This window comes from Python bivittatus, unplaced genomic scaffold (assembly GCF_059951505.1).
Source record: "Python bivittatus isolate LINGU-HERP-01145 unplaced genomic scaffold, Pbiv_v1 ctg000680_np1212, whole genome shotgun sequence".
Taxonomy (NCBI): domain Eukaryota; kingdom Metazoa; phylum Chordata; class Lepidosauria; order Squamata; family Pythonidae; genus Python; species Python bivittatus.
Genome location: NW_028277095.1, coordinates 2,562,158 through 2,580,626, shown reverse-complemented (window position 1 = coordinate 2,580,626; position 18,469 = coordinate 2,562,158). Strand labels below are relative to the sequence as shown.

General features: G+C 41.5%; 1 protein-coding gene across 3 annotated transcripts in view; it reads right to left on the bottom strand.

The window, feature by feature from the left end:
• The window catches only part of LOXL2 (lysyl oxidase like 2), a 74,440-nt gene that overhangs the window by 48,221 nt on the left and 7,750 nt on the right, over positions 1–18,469 (bottom strand). For all 3 annotated transcript variants that reach the window (XM_007426009.4, XM_088151887.1, XM_088151888.1), the window contains 2 exons: positions 16,625–17,012; positions 14,186–14,361 (listed from right to left, as the gene is read on the bottom strand). In XM_007426009.4, the coding sequence (XP_007426071.1) occupies positions 14,186–14,361; positions 16,625–16,940 (492 nt within the window). In that variant the 5' untranslated portion in view covers positions 16,941–17,012. The remainder of the gene's footprint in view (positions 1–14,185; positions 14,362–16,624; positions 17,013–18,469) is intronic.

Here is an 18,469-nt window from a genome sequence, read left to right as displayed (position 1 = left end):
CCCAATTTTTTGATGGAATGGTTGATGGGACTTAAGATACAAAAGGTTGAGAACCACTGGCCTAACTCATCCCACACCTGACCACAAAACATTCACTGCCTGTTTGTCCATTTTTTCCCAAAGGATTTTGTTCTTTTGAAAGCCTGGGGTCTCCCCATCCTTTTAATAGAATTAGAAGGAATGATGTAGGGATGCTTCTCGGATTTCCTACCAGCTGCGAGTTAAAATAATCATTGTATATCTTTCTCTGGGGAAAAGGAAAGTATTTTGAGGAATTGCCAAGGCTTTAGGAAGTTTGAGTAATAATAATGATAAAAAAGCACCATTAAGGGGCATTTGAATGGAAAGCTTCATATTATAAAGTAGCTTTTATTTTCCACCGACACAGTGGGCAAATGGAAAAACTAGTTTGGTACAAAGCCAAAGGAAATAAAAGTTAATCAGATGCTGTTCCAGTCATGTTATGAGCTCATGGCAATCAGGGAACGTTGTGGTAAGTTCCTGGGCCTTGAAAAATGCAATGCTTTCAAATAGAAGATAAAAGTAAGCACTTAACTCAGTTCCATTTGGTCCCATCCATGGAGTTTTCTTGGCAACAGTATGGCAGCGTTTTGCTAGTGCCCGCTTCTAAGTTATTTTTTTAAATCCCCCAGCCTTATTTACAGCCTTAGGATTTCACGGTAAGTCTTCCACCCAGGTACTAACCATTCTGTTTACATTTCAGAGATCAGGAGCCATTGGCAAGGTCCTACCACCTGCTGTACGTCTGTCAAATATTAAGAGCCTTCTTTAAAATTCATCGGACAAGTAGAATTTAATACAAAACATGCTATGACTGTTTCTTCACTAGTGACGTACATTTAGTGAATTGCTCATCACTAAAATGGCATCAAGCCTGTACTCATTATTTTAATTTTGACCCAAGAATAGTTGGTGGTTTCAGAAAGTGTTATACGTTGGCAGTGTGGAAAGGACCACAGTCAGCTAGAAAATGATGACTATTAGATACTTATATCTAATGATATTCAGATACTCAGATTATACTTTTGGGATTCAATGGGATGCATTTCTTTTAAGTCTGATTAAGACTGGACCCACCCAATGGTTTTTTTTGAATAAGCAGGTATCAATATTACTTCATTTAAGGTTCATAAAAAGTGTTTTAAAGAGGAATTTCTGGAAGTAAATGCTTTTAAGAAAAAGACCCCCTCCCCCGATTAATTGAACTTATTTCACCTGGAAATCTTGTCTTCCCTATTGCTTGCAGTCACAATTCCATAATACCCTGATTTAGTTACACTCATATTATTGTACCATTTTTTTTACTTAACCTATAAAACACATACTGATGACCAAAGTTTCAGCCCTGGATGGTAGCAAAAATTAGTATCTTGAGTTACTATCCCTCTTCGAAAGATTACGTATGCAGTAAGCGCTGACTCCGATAGGATGACTGTTCAAATATTGTTTGGCCTTGTTCCTCAAATTCTAGTTCTTAGCCAACTATTTGTTAAGAAGAACTCATTCATGGCCAGACGTTTGTATATGGAGATGCTGGAATCAGACTTGCAATACTTTTGAAACAAAACATGTTCTCTGTCACAGAGCTAAGGTCTCTCTCCTTAAGATCATTTCCTGACCTTTGCTTTGTGCAGATGTTCCCACACTTTTATTTTTCTCCCTGGGATAGCCCATCCTTCTGTTAAAATTCTCCTGTAAGCCTAGAGGGTCACAGTAATCTAGTTTTCCTTCAAAAAGCTGAAGAATCCAAAGAATGTATTTGCATGTACTCTCAGTATGTACAATCTCAGATGAAGCAAAGTCCACCTAAAGAAGCTTGAAACTCTATCCTTGGTCTGGGTAGACATCATAATCTTTGGACATAGGCTTCCTTTCTTTCTTGGCTCATTCCTGCATGCGTAATATTTTTTCTGGCAGTACTTCTGGCACCAGGAATGTTCAATTTTTGATTTTGGGGAGGGGGGAATCCTGGGAATTCCACAAGCATTTTACAGTAGCATTGCTTTTGCAAATCCAACTCATAACTACTGTTCCAGCAAAGACCTGTTTTGTGACCCAGTTTGTATAGCCAACCCTGAAACAACTTCCAATCTTCAGCATTGAACTAAGCACGAGGACTATTAAAGAGCAAGTATTTTGGCCCATTGGAGCTGGACATGTTTCCAGACATCCAAGATATTGGACAGCCTTGAGGCCATTTGCACAGTAAACCACCAACTTCAGTCAGTGCTATGCACGACAGGGGGAGAGAACTGGTGAGATGGCTCTCTTCTAGTCTTTTTCATTTTAATGTTTTTATTAGGGTATAAATTTTAATATTTTTTTAATGGTCTGTTTTTATTGTATGTCACCCAAAGTCACGTACATGAGATGGGCAGCTATATAAATGTGAATAATAATAATAATAATAATAATAATAATAATAACAACAACAACAACAACAACAACAACAACAGCAACAACAGCAACAACAGCAATGAGTTCATTAGTCAAGGGTTAATGTGAACACAGGCATAACCTGATTTGTTTAGTTTTTCATTAGTGGATTATGTGAAAGCAGCCACTGTGAGTTTATAAACCATGGTTTATAGCCTAACGCAATGTGTGAGCCCAACCTTTGATAATTTAATAATCAAACCATGACTAAAATACTTGGTTTCCTGAGATGTGTAAACTTAGTCCTTGATGGTAGATGAGAACAAAAATATGCATGGGTGGATAAAATGGACAAGGAGAAGCTATTTTCCCCTTCCCAAAATACTAGAACTAGTAGTCACCCAATGAAACTGAATCCTAGAAGAATTAGGACAGACAAAAAGAAATATCCTTTTATACAGTGTATAATTAAACATTGGAATTTGCTACCTTGAGATGTGATGCTGGCTAGCAGTGTGGCTGGCTTCAAAAAAAGGTTAGCCCAATTCATCAGTGGACCAACCCCATTGATCATAGGGAGCCATGGCTATTAGGCTTGATGGCAGTGTGGCTGCCTCTGAAGGTCATCTGTTGGGAGACTACAGGTAATCCTTATTTAGCGACTGCCTCATTTAGCAACCATTTGCAGTTACAACAGTGATGAAAAAGTAACTTTGTGACCAGTTCTCGCATTGATGACCTTTGAGGTCTGTAAAGAAAAGGCAAGCTGAAGTAAGATCATAAGCACAACTGTGGTTTCACTTAGTGACCACTTCACTAATGACTGAGTCACTGGTCCCAATTATGGTCACTAAACAAGGACTACCTATAGTGGGCTTCCTTGTGCAGTTGGTTGGCCACTGTGAGAAGAGACTGCTGGACTAGATGGGCCAGGGGTCTGATCCAGCAGGATACTGCTTATGTTCTTAAGTTCTAGGCTTGGTGAATCAAAGCTCCATAACTTCTCAGTTCAGCTAGTGAGGAGTTATGGAATGTATCATGAACATTCCAACTTCTCAGTAGTGTAAGAAGAAGCATTCTTGGCATGTGAGGCCCCAGACAAATGCAAACATGGTAGGAAGCAAAAGCTGAGAAAGGAACTTGGGGGAGTGCCAGTAGCAGTCAGCTGTTAAAACTAAAGATCATGAATAAGATATCTGTGCATAACAGAGAGAAATATGAGGGGACAGAGACATATAGATTAGGGAAAATCTGGTCCAGGTTGGTGCAACATTCCATTCTGTTTAATTTACCCAACGAATCATTAAAAACAGTCTGCTTTTGGGAGTGTTTGGATTTTCTCCTTTAAATTCCAAAAGATTGCTGCGCCCTGTCAGAGGGATTCCCTCCCCGCAGGCAGCCCTAGAGGATTCATGTTACTGCCTGTTTGACATGTTCAGTAAGACAGCTCCTCTGGGGTGCTTTGTGTCTTGAGAGATGAACTCATGGATTTGTCTTCTACTGGGTTAAAGAACTGGCTTGTCTAGTTCTGTACTGCCTCTGCTCAGGTTTTTAGTGACTGAAATGGATCAAAACCAGAGAACTTTCAGCAGATTGGACAGGAATTGAATAGAGGGGCCTCGGTATACAAAGTGAGCTCACTAGCACCAAGTTACACCTTCTCTAGGATGGAAGACTGCACCAACCAGTGTATGAACGCCATCTTCTCCCAGTGGGACCTGTTTTCTCTGAAGACAGAACAACTTTGGAGTGCAAGGAGGTTAATGAGACCACAGTAGGGGACAAGGATAAAGCCACCCTCTTTGCACACTACGGCCCAATTCCACCCCTGTAGGGTATCCATTTAACATGTATAAACTCTGTATGCTAATTGGTCACACACCATTACAGCTTCATCTTGTTTGGACTTGAGCTTTTATTCCTGATCTCCTGTCAAGCTGAAGATGCTGAAACTGAGCCAGTGTGCTTGTGTGCGCAAAACCACAGCAGTGTAATTGATCTGATCCCAGTCCAGTGCCTTTTTGTACACAGAGACACCCATGAAACATCATTTGTGGGATTGCAGAACTCTCTGAATGGACTTAATAAAGCAGAGCAGATGGCCTTAACAGGGGAATCCTAATGATTGGGTTAATTATGTACACACACTTAATTACATCCATGGAAAAACATCCAGGACCAGCAGGATATTTCCACTGCAGATAAACATTTGCTCCAAGAATCAGGCAAAGTCACGCTATGGGGACTCTATGCAACCCATTGCACACAGAGGTTTCCCTAATCCCAACAGAGCAATCAGTGCCTGGAGTTGCTCTTTGTCAGCACAAAATGCAGGCTGCCCCAGCTGTGGCAATAGGGCACTTTCAGACAACCAGAGTTTCCATTGCTCAAGCTGGTCTGGTTTTCTAACTGAAAGAAGTAGGATTTGAGCAGGCTGGTCTGATGCACAAAGTTACCAGAATGCCACCGGCATTGACATTTTTACTTCTGTGCAAGAGAACTGTGCAGAGAACTGAGTGCCAGAGTTATTCTTCCTGGCCAATAGTGGAGCATAGAGATCTCTCTACCAATCTGTGCTCAGCTGATGGCAAATAAACAAACAAACAAACAAATAAATAAAAATTTCCTCTTAGTTTTGCACTCTGTCATCTCTATCTATCTATCTATCTATCTATCTATCTATCTATCTATCTATCTATCTATCTATTCATTCTTCCCCTCTCCCCCAAAAGAACAAAATTCCTCAGCCTGGAGAACTCCCTAACCCAAATCAAGTTTGAAGATAAACAACCATCAGAAGGTGGAGCCAACATCCTTCAGGCTTTCCATTGGCCTGCATTCAGGACATGACTTCCCTCACAATGACCATCAGAAGACAATCTCCATCCTTCTCTTACCATTCCACAATACACTTTTGTGGATCCAACAGCACGGTTGCAATAAGCGTGCAGCAGTGGTCAAATGATGGAATTAAGCACCCCCTGTTTCAGAGGCAAACAATTTTGGGGATCAGTAGGCACGTTTTGAACTTTGAGACCTGTTCCAGTAGAACGCATGGATACAGTGGCAAAGCTGAGTGGGTTAATTAAATAGACACTAGATCAGAAACTTTTGGCATAATTAAAATGGTGGCCCTTGTTAATTGGGTGGCATATTTTCTATGGCAAAAGATAGAAAATGGAAGCATTTATCAACGTGGCTTTAGCGTATGAGAGGGGCCGACATGCATGGCACCTGCTCATACACAATTTCTCCACTCATAGCTGAGCTGACGCTAAAATTCAAAGCCACAAAAACATTCTGTTTGCACAGAGGCTTGTTATAGCTAGTAGCAAGGGCTATATTAAGTAGAAAAGGGTAAAGCCAACAACAAATATTTTTAAAGGAATGTTTGAGGTGATTCCTTAAAGAAATCTTGTATGAGCAGCTGTATAACTATTATTATTATTATTATTATTATTATTATTATTATTATTATTATTATTATTATTATTATTTAAATATAGGCTCCTGTTTCCTACTGCCATTACACTGCTGGATCTCATGGCAAAATAATCATTAATATATTTGAACTACTTTGCTGGTCAATGCTGAATGGTGAGCTGAGCACGGTGAAAGAGCTTGCATCCAAATTCAGTCTCAGATACAAACCCTGATAGTCTAGCTTCAAAGGTGTTGTACTATAAGCTCTATTACCCTCAGCTGGCACTATCAATGGTTGGGTTGACTAACTGGAATTGTAGTCCAACTTATCTGGAAGGTACCAGGGTTGGGGAAAATAGAATTAAGTATTTCAGCTATCAGCTGATATTTGGTTGGTTCAAAATCTGATTAAATTTATAGAGGAGATTCATTTGGTACAGCTTCCCCTGCTTCACACAATTATGGTGGGAAGAAGCACACGAGGTCCAATTCTCAAATGGTGCATTTTTGGAATCCCACACTTTATTTTGCCTGGGGTTTGCATTATGGGCACTCAGCTTGTGGCAGTGCTCAGCTGACCTTGATTATCCTCAGGAGCTAAGCATGGTAACTAAGAAGGTTCAGGTCTAGTTGGTGCTTGGTGGGAGGCCACCAAAGAATGGGATGATTGTAGGCTAGAATGGGAGATCAGAAAAACATTCCAGAAGAAGATAACAGCAAGCCTCTTAGATATTGTTGCCAAGAAAACTCCATGGGTGAATCCATGAAGTCATGTGTGGCTGGACTCAAGAAGTCATGGGAAGTTGAAAAAGATGATACTTTTTATAGGGCAAGGAGTCCATCAGATGGAGACAGATAGCTATAAAGGTAGCAAGAGATGCTTATAGTTCAAGGTGTGGTGGACATTTTCCGTCACCACACCTTGAAAAGAGAAAGGGTTTTTTTAGTTGTGGCATCTTCATGGTGGAATTTTTCTCCATGAAATCCTGATTGGCGCTTAGTATCATTTGTCCCTTTGCAAAGTCTACTCATTTTCCTGAGCCTTTTAATCTGAAATAGCCTTCTACAACCTGGGTTCCTCTGCATATCGTGAACTAAAACTTCTATTATTTCCATTCAGTATGGCCACTGGAAATAGTGACTGGGGGTGACAGGAATCATAGCTCTACATAGTTGTAGAGCACCAGATTAAGGAAGGGTGATCTGTATTTTTCATTACGGCAAGGTCCAGACAGCTGGAACCTGCAGGCTTTTAGTTTGCTCTGGCATGGCTCTCCTTATAATTTTAATATAAGCAAACAGAGTTCTTGAGAGCCAGTGTAGTGTAGTGGTTAAGGCACCAGGCTAGAAACTGGGAGACTGTGAGTTCTGGTCTCACCTTAGGCATGAAGCCAGCCGGGTGATCTTGGGCCAGTCCCTCTCTCAGCCCTAGGAAGAAGAAGGCAAGGGCAAGCCACTTCTGAACTATTTTGCCAAGAAAACTGTAGGGACTAGTCCAGGCAGTCGCCGGGAGTCAAAAACTGACCCAAAGAAAAAAAGAAGAAGAAAGAAAGAAAGGAAGAAAAACAGTGTTGTTAGAGGTTAGACCAGGATGAAGAATGCAGATACAGTTTAATTGTGTTCTTACACATGCATTTTGCTTTTATACTTTTTTTTCTTGCATTGCATCTTGTAACTGAAGTGAAAATACTTTCACTTTACTTAGTAAACATCTGTAAATTAGATTTCTCGAAATATTATGTGGTTCCATTTAAACATTCATTTGTCAGTAAAGCCAATAGTATTTTAAAACAACTGAATTTGCATCTCTCTCTCCCAGGATCTTCAGAAATAAAAAGTCAGATAAATAAGCCTCCACTGGAGTAGGTTTAGTGATGAGCTAATAATATTGTAGTTACAGAATAATGAAGAGCAATGGCTAAACAACTGCCTGTTCAGGCCCTATCTGTAGACGGTCAGCTTTTCCATTAAGGGAAGAATTCCTGTAGTGTCCAGGGAAGAAACTCAGAGTTGTTTTTAGTCCACGTGCTGATACACAGCAAGCATCTGTGGGATATTAGGCACCCCAGCGCTATGTGCTGAGAAAACAACTTCTTCCAGAGAATAGGCATCACTCCCGAAGCGTGGAAGGAATGAGGCCACTGTAAATGAGGACAAAAACAAGGGAGAAGAACCTGTATGGTTGGACAGATTGGAGGAAAGTGTTCTGCAGCTGCACAGTTGCAATAAATATTCCTTTTTGCTTCCCTTTCCCTGAGAAATTCAGTATTATTTCTGAAACACTTGCATCCCTAGAAGAGAGATGTTGGAGATGCTCAGGCTGCTTGGTTGACCTTGGCTGATCTCAAAATTCTAAGCAGGGTCGGCCTACTGAGGATTCAGATGAGAGACCACCAACTAAGTTCAGGGCTTCAGGTTAGACAGGGAATCCAACCTTTCTGCCCCCCCCCCCAAATATAATCTTGGAAGAAGCTTCTCCATGCCAAGAAAATAGCATGGAGTCAAGCACAACTCAAAGAAGACTTTGCTTCTTTTGTATCAACTAGTCACTGGGCTGAGAAGCACAATTTCAAATCTAGAATAGTCCTCCAAACAAATGCAAGTGTAGGGACCAAATCTAGTGAACTCAAGCTAGATAAATCTTTAGCTAGCCTATGTACAGACTTCTTGTGCATAATTGTTAAGGGATGGAGGGCCACACTTGTTCCCCCAAATGCCCTGTTGAGAGCTTTATTCTAAATGTCAGTGGGTCAGGGCAAAGAAATGAATGAAGCCCCCAAAAAATAATTTACCAATTACTTATGTTTAATTAAACATAATCAATAATGTTACTCCCTTGCATTTGATACTTACATGTTCCCTTATCACATTAACAATTACAGATCGGTGGTGTGGAAGGACCTGGAGGACTATACCCAAGGATGCTGTGGGCCACATGCAACCCTAGGGACTCAGGATACATATCTCCCCCTAGGTAAGATGCAAGTCACATGTGTGAAATCTGATTTCTGCGTATGTCCTGCCTGAGGTTCGAACTTCACCATTCAAAAGAGGTGAAAGACTAGGAATGGCCTCCTTCCAGGATCTTGGGGAATCAGAGCCAACCATATTTGATGGATTGCACTGGTGGTCTGACTTTGTTTAAGGTTGCCTCAGCTGCTGTCTTATTTGATGGTGGCATGTACGTAAGCCTACTACAGAGAAAGATCACTGGGAATGATTTTTGCCTTTGCAAAACAGTTATGAGAATGAGATCATTCCCTGCTAAGAGGTAAAGATTCCCTCAAGCCGAGCTCAACTTTCAGTGACTATAACACTCTGTCATAAAAACGAAGGATGCAGAAGGGGAAGGGGTCTTCACACCAGAATGGTATACAGGCTAGCAATCACAGGATTCTCAAACTTGCATTTGCTCAATAGCACTAATGCTATTCTCCAGGAGAGGAACTGTAGCATAGAATTGGTCAGTGAAAAGCAATACTTCCTCTCTGACTCCATTCTGTGTAACCACCCACTCATAACTTACTATCTATTTTGGCCTACGGTTGGCACCAGAATGTCTGCTCAGTAGTGGCTGCTATCAAGATCAGTCAAGACAAGGAACAAGGCTTCTTTAGTGGTGGTGTCTAACTGATGTAACTTCCTCTCCAGGAAATGTGTGATTGGCTCTACCAGTGATGATTTTTGAAGGGACTCTGAAGACCCAGTGGATCTAGCCTGTTTCTTTCCTAGACTCGTCTCATTACAAATGCTGATGATGGATACGTATAGATGTTTAGACTTCAGTTATCTGATGGTATTTTGATAGTTTGGTTTTAGCTCATCTAAAGAATTCACATCTTCAAAATACGTTTCTGATTTTGTGCGTTCATGTACAGCATGTTTTAGTGGTGATACATTTCATTTTGTTTTGTAAATAACTGCACTACATTGGAAAGTATTCTGGGGGATCTAGAATATGTCAGAGAAACTCTTAAACAAACAAACCCTATTCCTCCCATACCTTTTTATCTTCCTGCATCAGCAGGATGCTAAAGCCAGAAATAAGCCCAACTGGGGAAAAATCAGGAGGCAGGAAAGAATTAAGACATTCTCTTTTGAACCACCAATTCCCCTTTGCAAATGTCCATATTATATTACTGTTACTCAGAAAGCAGAGTTGGGAACACATGTTTGTTGAGCTAGCCAAAGTCAGCCAATACCTCCACAAGAACCCTAATAAAATCAGGAATATGAACTAAGCTGAGCAGTAGATAGTGTCAACTGGAGGATGATTTTTGCTGGTTCCCAAGCTAACTCAACATGAGGTACCAAATTAAGAAAACATGGGTAGAACATGATAAATTAGCTAAGTTCTTTGCTCCTACACAATCTTCCTACACAAAGCATTTTCACTTCCTTCCCATCTTCCTTTCCCCCAGTCTTGATGGATTGGGCAACCTCTTTGGAAGAGTTAAGTTAGTTTCAACTAATTCATCAGTCAAGAAAGGAATGGCCTTGGATTAACCCAATATACTTTGAACCTTTGGGAAGCGGCAGCAGAGGCCGAACAACTGGTGTACAGTGATTCATGGCTGAAACATGCTTGAGTGAACTGCCCTCTGTCTAGACTGTTCCACGTTTTCCCCAGCTTTTGCTCTGAGAATTAAAATCTGACCCTGGGGAAACTGATGATTGCAAAAGCCATCCCAGATACTCTATAACCTCCTCCAGCCACTGAGCTGTCCTTCCTTAAGACAACTGCTGGAATTAAAAAGGAAGAACAGACTTCACACTCGTTCAAGAAAAGGGTACACAGCATTCTGTCTCTACTTGCTGGGTTTGTTTTTAATGCTGAATCTCAAAAGATGCATGTTGGAAACTAGGAACATAGACAGTAGCCCAGATCTTGAGTGGTAAATTCTCGGTGAAACCCACACATAGTCCATTTTTGGACAGAAAGAAGACTGCTGAACTAAGTTGAACTGGGTCTTTCTCTTTCCAGGATGCTGATTGGCTAACCCTTCTGGCAATCACAAAACAGTTCCCTCCCACCTGACCATGCTGCCGAGACAATGCTGATCTGATAGCCTTTGTGGCCATCAGGAAGTTATAACCACCTCAACCAGAGCAGTTCAAGCTAAAAACAATTTTAAGTTTGGCTTTTTAAAAAGACAGCAAAGTCAAGAAACAATAAATTATGATGGTGGGTTGCAAGTCGTCCAGACGTTTAGACTTGATTTGGCATTTTTATCTGCCTAGCGAGTCCTTCCCAAGGACCTGGGATAGGCAGAGGTTGTTGTTGGATGGTGTTAAAGGTATGGTTGCAGGATGTAAGCTCTTCCAAGTCAAGCTGCCTTTTGCAGCAACAACAACGACGACAACAACAATAATCTTCTGATGGAGAAGCAACATCTCCACTGGAGTCACAGCACAATTTATTTTCAGAAGAAACCCCTGCATGTTGCAGGAGATTTAACTATGTTCATTTATACTTTATGGCAAGGGAAACATGGACATCATTTTTGGCTTTCGCTAGGTTCCATGCCCCACCTGATTTGATGATGATGATTTTTTAAAATTAATTTGAAACCCCCCCCCAAGTAGTCAGCTTGCTGCAAAATGCCAGCCCCTATTATCATTTTTTTTTTTAACAAGGAAGTTTCTATACCCAATAGGTATTCTTAGCAATTGGCGGCTCCAATCTCATGTTTTTCTTGAAATTATGCCCACCTTCCCCCCCAAAAAAACAAGGCACACAGTAAGGGGGGGGGGGGTAGACAATGTTCCCAATGCGTTTACGTGCCCCCCAAGGATGCCTAACTACATTACATTAATTAATGTAATTAATTATATTACATGTATAAGGTCCGACATTGCAGTACTAGCATCTCCAAGAAGGGTAAGAAGACTCCGTCTGAATAGTTGGCGAACTTCCACAGCAGGGGTACAGCGCAATTGCTGTTTACCCCAAAATATTCTGCATTCTTCCATGATTATTTCAGGGCTGCCATAAAAAGAACCTGGACTTTTTCTGTTGTCGGATCAAGAGAACTAATCCTATTTTTCTGCTTTAGGATATGGCAATGATTTCAGGAATTCCTGTGGGGAAAGACTGGATCCCTATAAGCAAGGTGCAGGGCAGAGAGTCCACACCAGTCAATGCCTTTGACATTGTGTTACATCCATCAAACCTCAAATCACAAACACAACCAAAGGATGCAGACTAAGTTATGGGACTAGGCATCAATGTCAACAGTTACAACAAACACAAGTCTGATATTGAATTTAATTTTACCTGGAGTCCATTTATGGAATATAATTCTGCACGTGGACTTGTACCACATCCAAAGTTAGGGTTTCTCTTAATGTAAGGTTTTTAAATTTTATCTGATTCATTATAATAAAGATAGAATTTCTCATGATGGCTGGTGTGGGTCTTCCGGGCTGTGTGGCCGTGTTCTGGAAGTTTTGTTTCCTAACGTTTCGCCAGCATCTGTGCCGGCATCTTCAGAGAGCAAGGAGCACAGACAGGAGCAGTTCTCTCTGTGCCCAGGATGATGTGACCCTGTTGTGGGTATTTATAGAGATCTGAAGGGGGGGGTCTTGGTTTGTGTGGTTGGGGGGTTAGGGGGTGTAAGGGGGTGTGGGGTTTGGGTTAACAAGTGGCTGCTTGTTTTGGTGGTTTGTTTAACCCAAACCCCCCACCCCTCCATCCCCCCTTCCCCCCACCCCTCAGATCTCTATAAATACCCACAAAAAAGGGTCACATCACCCTGGGCACAGAGAGAACTGCTCCTGTCTGTGCTCCTGCCCTCTGAAGATGCCGATCGCAGATGCTGGCGAAACGTTAGGAAACAAAACTTCAAGAACACGGCCACACAGCCCGGAAGACCCACACCAGTCATCGTATTCCGGCCATGAAAGCCTTCGACAATACATAGAATTTCTCAGTTTAGAGAAAAGCTCTTAACTGTTCAGATTGGAGATGCTTATTATATTGGCTGCCTTTGTTGATGATTAAACACTGATTTGACTTAGTAATGGTTGCAAAGTGCTAAACTGGTATATAAGATCACCTCCATTATGCAGTATTAACTGGATGTTACTTTGAACATTCTTATTCAATTTTATTCAGCTTGCACATCTCTTTTTTCTTTCCTTTGGCTCTTTGATTTTGTTATCTGCTGTTTTTCTTGTTATACTTTCAGGTTATCAAAGTAAAATATAGTAAAATAGAATACAAATAGAAATAAAATAAAAGAGATGCACCTTTGTGCTTCTGTACTTACCTTATTTTACACGTAGCAAACATTCTTCTCAGTGTTTTGTTTGTGCTTCCGTACATATTTCTGTTTACTAGGAGGCTAGTTTCAGTGGCTGGCAGGAGGTGAAATATCTGGCTGACTAAAACTGATCTTGAAAAGCTAAGCAGGGGTTAAACCTGATTAAGACTTGGATGGGAGACTCAAGGCTTTAGATATTTGGAAAGAGATAAATAAAAATCCCAGAGGAAGGCAGTTGTGAAATCCTTCCATACTGCTGCCAAGTGTAGAGAGTAAGGAAGATGATCTTGATGGAGTTATGTGAGCTCTGTTATAAAAGCGACAAAGAGTAAAACCTATCTTAAGTCCACAACAGACAGCTGGCATTCATGAAGGGGCTCACATGGATACCTCCCTAATTCCCTGAAGTATAAGAAAGGGTACAGCACAATCAGACTTGCAAGGTTGATGTCAGCCCCATGAGGTAGATCAGACCAAAAAACCAACTCCACAGGAAGGCTAAAACTACTTTTATTGAGACTAAAACAGAGTCTTGAAAGTCTGACTGGGCTGTACTGTACCTCCTCCCCCTTCTTATACTCCAGTAAATCAAGGAGGTGTCTGCTCAAGCTGTTTACGAATGCTATTTATCTGTTGTGGATTGACAATATGTTTTACCCCATGTCGCTTTGGTAATGGAGCTCACATACCTCCATCAAGGTCAGATTCCTGACTCTCTAACCCAGAGTTTCTCAACCTTGCCGAGTTGAAGATGGGTGGACTTCAACTCCCAGAATTCCCCAGCCACCATGGCTGGCTGGGGAATTCTGGGCGTTGAAGTCCACCCATCTTAAATTTGCCAAGGCTGAGAAACACTGCTCTAACCCCAGAAAACTACATGGATGTATCTATATACTCACCAGGGGTCAAACTTTGATTGGAGTGAGGTTCTACCTTTACTGAGTTTCTTTGCACAAAAGATAGGGAAGCCAAATGAAAAGGTTTTTACCTCAATGCAGCTGCAGGAGTTGGCAAAACGCAATGCAGGCATCTGTTGCAGGCTTCAGCAAAGGTGCCAGACCGTCCAGCACTAAGCTCTTTTTATTCCCAGTTTTGCTTACCTCTATGTGATTGAGCAGGGGGTCCTCAAACCTGAAGCCAGGGATCCTTTTTTCACTGCAGACCACGCTCACATCCTCAGTATGCTTACAGTCTGACACACCCCATCCATTGGAGGTGCACGCAGATACTGACGACTCTCTGCCGGTACAGTAGAGGTTGTCTAACCAGATTGGGCCTACAGGGAAAGAGGAGCAAAAGACCCAAAGGTCTCTCTTAGGAGGCACAGTCTTCACTTCGTGGACTAGAAATAATTTCATCAGATTGAGCTCTGCAGCCAACTATGGTAATGTGCAAGCCTCTTCAGAGTGGTCTCCATTAGGATGAAGAACAGAAAAAGCTGACAAATGAAAAGGAGCCAATAACATCTGAAAAAAATGTTTGAACTCATGTTATTTTCCATCTTTTTAAATGCCCTTCCTCCCGATGTCAGCCTTGTGAGGAAGTTCAGACAAGAATCCCATCCAGGAGTATTAACTATATCTTTATTGTAAGGGTACAGTAACAGAATCTTGCAAATCTAAAAGTACATTTCTCCCCCTTTACAGTCCAAGAAATAGGGAGGGTCCCTTCTGAGACGTTTGCCACATCCCCATTTCTTCTGCGGGCTCAGCTGCCTCTTATCTGACTGTTGCCTAGTCTGTGGCTCTTCATCCTGTCTCCCAAGGTCATTCCCACATGCCATTACATCAGTGATTATTTGTTTTTGATAAATGTATTTGGAACAGCTGGTTTGGAGTCATGTGGTAGGTAGGTAGGCAGGGCGACTAGATAGGTAAGTTGATAGGTAAGATAGGTTAATAGGTAGATAAGTCGGTAGATAGGTTAGGTTGGTTGGTTGGTAAGTAGGGAACAGACAAATAGAGTTTAGTTAGCAGTTAGGGTAAGAAAGTGTCACTTGTAAGAGAAGGTGTTTCACCTCTTAACTTACTGCTGTGGAATCCAAGAAGTGTAGCTGAACAGTAAAAGAATACTGATTGCTTTTTTACACTTTCTGTTTCATACCATCCAAACCCCACACATTTTGTTTTACTCCTTGTGATTTTCCATGCCATTCCCAGAAGTGACTATAATTATAAACTTCTTCAAAGAAATCTGCAAGGGTCACTTCATGATGCAGCCATGCTAGTAAAGCCTACTAGTCCCTCCCCCCCCCAGCCCAAAAAGTAACCACAACCTCTAATTTTCCAGGCCACAACCTTTCCTTCCCTATTTAACATCTCCAGCTATCAGTGGACGGGACTGAATTAGCCTGAATTTAAGTCAGCCTAAGGGAGGAAGCTTCATTTCAGGAGATGTGGTGCTTAAGAGGCCAGGTTCTTGGTACATGACTGCAGGGGCCAGAATGTTATCACTCCCCACGATGGGGCACCCTAAGTGAACCCAACAATCTATTGATAAATAGGCCATATATGTACATGGCCCCAAATTTGCGCAATTTCTGGAGAAGCAAAGGCACTAGGACCGTAAGGCGAAATTGCATAATGGCACCAAGGAAGCAAAAGCCTGGCTGATTCCTAGGCAACTGATTGCCTTGGAGGGTCTAGGGAGACAGGGTTGTAACACCCACTCAGCCACAAAACTTACTGGGTAACTTTGGGTCAGTGTGAGAGTTGGAGTGGAAAGTTGCCTGACAAAACCATAGGCCATTTTATAAACAAGGGTAGAAGCCCAGAGTAAGAAAGGAACCATAAAGTGTTCACTGCAAAAAAAAGCAGAAGAAATTTCAGGATTTCAATCTTGGAGCATGTATGTGTGTGGTGTATATGCTTATGTTCATGTGTATGTACACATATACACCGAATGACACACGTTCATATGCATACATATATACATACATATATCTTTAGTAATATGTGAAAAAATGTATGATATGAAAAAAACCCAGGGTATCTTACAGTTTTTAAGCTGGATGTTAATATTACCATTTCTTATCTCTGTTGAAATCTTCTCAAGCTGGTCAAAGACCACAATACAGAGTGACTTACTGCGGGGGAATATCTTACCTAAGTTGAATCCTGACTTTGTAGAAGAGCACAGAGCTCCAGAGCAAGGATTATTGCAAGGAGCCAGGGGGCAACTACTTGATATTCTTTCCCTCTTGGCCAATGTTAGGGCCGGCCCTGCTATGTAATAAGTGAAGTCTTCTGCTTCAAAAACTTCAAGTGGGTGAAATAAATGACATCAGGAATGGATTGTGAAAGGCCGCAAAGCATGACTGAAGGTCTGTCCTAGATGGGTCAGAAATGGGGTTTGTGGACTCTGGGCCTAGAAGCCAGAGAGCAACACTGGTCTAACATGTTTTACAAATCTGTTGTGAGGCTTTTGAAAAAAAGGGAGAAGGGGATAAACATGCCACCATATATTAACAACCCCCTTTATCTGGCTGATGCTTGCTGGCAGGGGTCAGAAAACCAAAAGATTGTTGCTCTGCACCTCACCTTCTCCTTTGCCATATTTAGAGCCAGGGAACCAGGATATAGCTTCCACGTAGCCCAGTTGCCTGCAGAGCACATGGGCCGAGTGGATGGAGAAATCGTCGTCACAAATGGTGCCCCATTCCTTGTTATAGAAGACTTCCACTCGCCCTTCGTTGTGCTTCCTCTTGTCTCCTGCCAACCGGACCTGGATAGAAGGCACAGTGCTGGGCTGCTGGGGCTGAGGATGGAAATCTTGTTCATATTGGGCAAGGATCAGGGGGTCCAGGCACAAAAAGAAGAAGAAAAAGACCGCATGGTAGTTCAGGAACTTTGCCATTGAGGAAGTGATGTTCTCTTTGGCAGCAAATCAAAGTTCATTCAAAGATTAGAAGGCAGGCTGACCTGTTTGCTGGAAGGAAAGAAATGAAGGAGATATTTGAGAAATAAGGTTGATGCTTAGGAGTATGTAAACATTCACTTTCGAGACCCAACTCAAGGGGGATTTGTTGGAAACCCAAGTCAAATGGACTTCAAACCAAATGGGCAGAGGAGGTGGGTTTGATTGGCCAGATCAAATTGGATGCTTCCAAACTGATTTGGAGAAGTACAGCAAAATTATTCCTTTTTCATCAGTTCAGGCCTCCGAATCTGACTGATTTTCTAAACAGAATCAGGAGTCCAAATACGAATGGGCTGGAAGTCAGAAATGATGATTGATAGCAGACTATGGTTGATTCACACGTTCCCACTGATTTTGCCATTACTGAGGCTGGATGGATAAATGCACTTTTCTCCTTTCTGACTTCTGCACCAAGTAACAACTGATGGACAGCTGTGGATCACCAGCTGCAGGCAGTGTGCAACATCTGTTTTACGGCTTGAGGAACACCCTGAACTGCTAGGTTTCTCTTAGAAATGCAGAAATATTATCTTTTCATCTGCTAGATGAAATGCAAAATACTTTCCTCCACCTTCCCTCATCCAAGAAAGAGCTACAAGCATGCAGCCTCTGCATATTTATTTTTACGTTAATCTGGCACAAGCTTTGGCTATATCAGGCATGGCGAATTGCTAAGAGAATTATCTTGAGAAATTGGAAGAGTATTACTATTCCAGATATTAAGGATTAGGTTCAGGACATGTATAATTTATCCATTTTTGAAAAGGCATTTTTTCTGCTAATTAAAAAATGATGCAATATATTTCCTTTTGGCACAGATTTCAAAACATTGTACAACGATATTCTTGTTCTCTCTTGAATTAGAAATTGTTGTACTATGTCTAATATTTGATATGCCGCCGATATGCTTAGATTGTGTATAAGTTTCTTTTCCTCCCTTTTCTTTGTTTGCTATTGTTTATCAGTTGGTTTCTTTTCTTGCATTTTGGGAGGGGTTGTATCTTTGTGTACTCTTTTTCAAAGTGGTATTAAAATAAAGTTTAATTTAAAAAAAAATGCATCACCACCTCTCTTGCAGCTTTCGATGCTATTTTCCACTGTTTCCCAGGCATAATTGCATCATTTGCATGCTTATGTCCTGATACACATGTCCTCATTTTGATGTCATTGCAGCTGGCCATGGATGTCTTTGTTCCCAGATGTTTTACAAAAAACAGCCTCAAATCAATAACAGTTCTAGTACATCTTTCTCTCTTTTATATACACCCACCCACGTGCAAAATCCTTTTTAAAGGTTGAAATCCCACCTGGGTATATTTATTATACAATGTAGCCCCAGATCTGTGTTCCTGTTCCCAGATGTTTTGGTGATAGGCTGTGGCTACCCAACAGGGCATCTGTAACCTACGGTTCCTTTGGAGGCTGAATCCTTGTTCTGCCAAGAGATTTGAGGACTGACCTCCAGG